The sequence below is a fragment of the Dipodomys ordii genome, unplaced genomic scaffold (genome assembly GCF_000151885.1).
Source record: "Dipodomys ordii isolate 6190 unplaced genomic scaffold, Dord_2.0 Scaffold1000020445, whole genome shotgun sequence".
Taxonomy (NCBI): domain Eukaryota; kingdom Metazoa; phylum Chordata; class Mammalia; order Rodentia; family Heteromyidae; genus Dipodomys; species Dipodomys ordii.
In genome coordinates this window covers 1-2,977 of record NW_012304062.1, presented here as the reverse complement: position 1 = coordinate 2,977, position 2,977 = coordinate 1, and the positions used below count along the sequence as shown (strand labels likewise).

General features: G+C 44.5%; 1 protein-coding gene across 1 annotated transcript; it reads right to left on the bottom strand.

Annotated features, from left to right (window-relative positions):
- Window positions 1-1,734: 1,734 nt before the first annotated feature.
- On the bottom strand, window positions 1,735-2,712 carry LOC106002958 (protein PXR1-like; the record flags this gene model as incomplete). Its single annotated transcript, XM_013037703.1, has 4 exons — window positions 1,735-1,812; window positions 1,912-1,998; window positions 2,512-2,574; window positions 2,635-2,712. Coding segments are annotated over 4 exons (306 nt in total), but the record flags the coding sequence as incomplete, so codon positions are not given.
- Between the last annotated feature and the right edge of the window lie 265 nt (window positions 2,713-2,977).

Below are 2,977 nucleotides of genomic sequence, written 5' to 3'. Positions count from 1 at the left end.
TTCTCCTTCTGTTTCTCCTTCTCGTTATTCTGCTATTCCTTCTGCTTCTCTATCTGCTTCTGCATTTTCAGCTTCTTCTGCTACTGCTTCTGCTTCTGCTTCTTCTGTTTCTTCTGCTTCTCTTTCTGCTTCTCCTTCTGCTTTTGCTTCTCTTTCTGCTTCTGCTTCTCCTTCTGGTTCTCCTTCTTCTCCAGATTCTGCTTCTTCTGCTTCTCCTGCTTCTCCTTCTGCTTGAGGTTCTGCTTCTGATTCTTCAGCTTCTTCTGCTTCTATTTCTGCTTCTCCTTCTGTTTCTGCTTCTCCTTCTGCATCTTCTTCTGTTTCAATTTCTCCTTCTTCTGCTTTTCATTCTTTTTCTGCTTCTCCTGCTTCTGCTTCTTCTGCTTCTCCTGCTTCTCCTTCTCCTTCTCTTTCTGCTTCTGCTTATCCGTCTGTTTCTCCTACTCCTAATCCTTCTCTTTCTCCTTTTCCTTCTTCTTCTTCTGCTTTTCCTTCTTGTTCTTCTTCTCCTTCTTCTTCTTTTTCTGCTTTTTCAGTTTCTTCTGCTTCAGCTTCTGCTTCTTCTGCTTCTCCTTCTGCTTCTGTTTCTCCTTCTGCTTCTGCTTTTCTCCTTCTTCTGTTTCTTCTGCTTCTGCTTCTCCTGCTTCTCCTTCTTCTGCTTCTCCTACTTCTCCGTCTGCTTCTCCATCTCATTCTCCTTCTCCTTCAATTTCTCCTTTTGTGCTTCTCATTCTGCTTCTGTTTCTCCTGCTTCTGCTTCTTCTGTTTCTCCTTCTGCTTCTCCTTCTCCTTCTCTTTCTGCTTCTAATTCTGCTTCTGCTCCTCCTACTCCTAATCCTTCTCTTTCTCCTTCTTATTCTTCTGCTTCTCGTTCTGCTTCTGCTTCTTCTGCTTGTTCTGTATCTTCTGCTTCGGCTTTTCCAGCCTCTGTTGCTTCTGCTTCTCCTTCTGCTTCAGGTTCTCCTTCTGCTTCTTCAGCTTCTTCTGTTTCTTCTGCTTCTGCTTCTCCTGAAACTGCTTCTTCTGCTTCTGTTTCTATTTCTGCTTCTCCTTCTGCTTCTGCTTCTCCTTCTGCTCCTTCTCCTTCTTCTGTTTCTTCTTCTTCTTCTTCTTCTTCTTCTTCTTCTTCTTCTTCTTCTTCTTCTTCTTCTTCTTCTTCTTCTTCTTCTTCTTCTTCTTCTTCTTCTTCTTCTTCTTCTTCTTCTTCTTCTTCTTCTTCTTCATCTGCTTCTTCTGCTTCTGCTTCTGCTTCTCCTGATTGTCCTTCTGCTTCTGCTTCTCCTTCTCCTACCTATGCTTCTCTTCTGCTTCTGCTTCTTCTGATTCTCCAACTTCTCCTTCTGTTTCTGCTTCTCTTTCTGCTTCTGCATCTCATCTGCTTCACTTCTGCTGCTCCTTCTCCTTCTTCTGTTTCTCCCTCTGCTTCTACTTCTGCTTCTTATGCTTCTTCTTTTTCTTCTGCTTCTGCTTCTCCTGCTTCTGCTTCTTATGCTTCTACTGCTTCTTCTTCTGGTTCTGCTTCTTCAGCTTCTAATTCTCTTTCTGCTTCTGCCTCTCCTGCTTGTTTTTCTGCTTCTTCTGCTGCTTCTCCTTCTGCTGCTTCTTTTACTACTCCTTGTGCTTCTCTTTTTGCTTCTCCTTCTGCTTCTGCTTCTGCTTCTTCTGTTTCTCCTGCCTGAATTTCTGGTTCTACTTCTTCTGCTGCTTCTCCTTCTGCTTCTGCTTCTCCTTCTGCTAATGTTTCTGCTTCTTCTGCTTCTTCTCTTTCGGCTTCTCCTTCTTCTGCTTCTTGTCCTTCTCCTGCTTCTCTTTCTGCTTCTCATTCTGCTTCTGCTTCTCCTTCTGCTTCTCCTCCTTCTCCTTCTCCTACTTCTGCTTCTCCTTCAGCTTCTGATTCTTCTGCTTCTCCTGCTTCTCCTTCTGCATCTCCTTCTGCTTGTGCTTGTCCTTATGCTTCTGATTCTGCTTCTCCTTCTTTTGCTTCTGCTTCTTCTGCTTTTCCTGCTTCTCCTCCTGCTTCTGCTTCTTCTGCTTCTCCTGCTTCTCCTTCTGCATCTTCTTCTGTTTCTCCTTCTCCTTCTTCTGCTTCTCCTTCTGATTCTCCTTTTGCTTCTTCTTCTTCTGCTTTACCTGCGTCTCTTTCTGCCTCCCCTTCTGTTTCTCCTTCTGTTTCTCCTTCTCCTTCTTGTTCTTCTGCTTTTCCTTCTGCTTCTGCTACAACTGCTTCTGCTTCTACTTCTTCTGTTTCTTCTGCTTCTCCTTTTGCTTTTGATTCTCTTTCTGCTTCTGCTTCTCCTTCTGCTTCTTATTCTGCTTCTTCAGATTCTGCTTCTTCTGCTTCTCCTGTTTGTCCTTCTCCTTTTGCTTTTGATTCTCTTTCTGCTTCTGCTTCTCCTTCTGCTTCTTATTCTGCTTCTTCAGATTCTGCTTCTTCTGCTTCTCCTGTTTGTCCTTCTGCTTCAGGTTCTCCTTCACATTCTTATGCTTCTGCTTCTCCTGCTTCTGCTTCTTCTGCTTTCCCTCCTTCTCTTCCTGCTTCTCCTTCTGTTTCTGCTTGTCCTTCTGCTTCTGCTTCTTGTCCTTCTCCTGTTTCTTCTGCTTCTGCTTCTCAAGTTTCTGCATCTCCTGCTTCTCCTTCTGCTGCTCTTTCTGCTTCTCCTGCTGCTTTTCCTTCTCCTGCTCCTTCTTCTGCTTCTCTTTCTGCTTCTCCTTCTGTTTCTCCTACTCCTTCTCCTTCTCGCTCTTCTGCTTTTCCTTCTGCTTCTGCATCTTCTGCTTCTTCTGCTACTGCCTCTGCTTCTTCTGTTTCTTCTGCTTCCCCTTCTGCTTCTCCTTCTGCTTTTGCTTCTCTTTCTGCTTCTGCTTCTCCAGATTCTGCTTCTTCTGCTTCTCCTGCTTCTCCTTCGCTTCAGTTCGTTTCGCTTCTTCGCTTCTTCGCTTCGCTCTCGCTGCTGCTTCTCGCTTCTCGCTTCTCTTT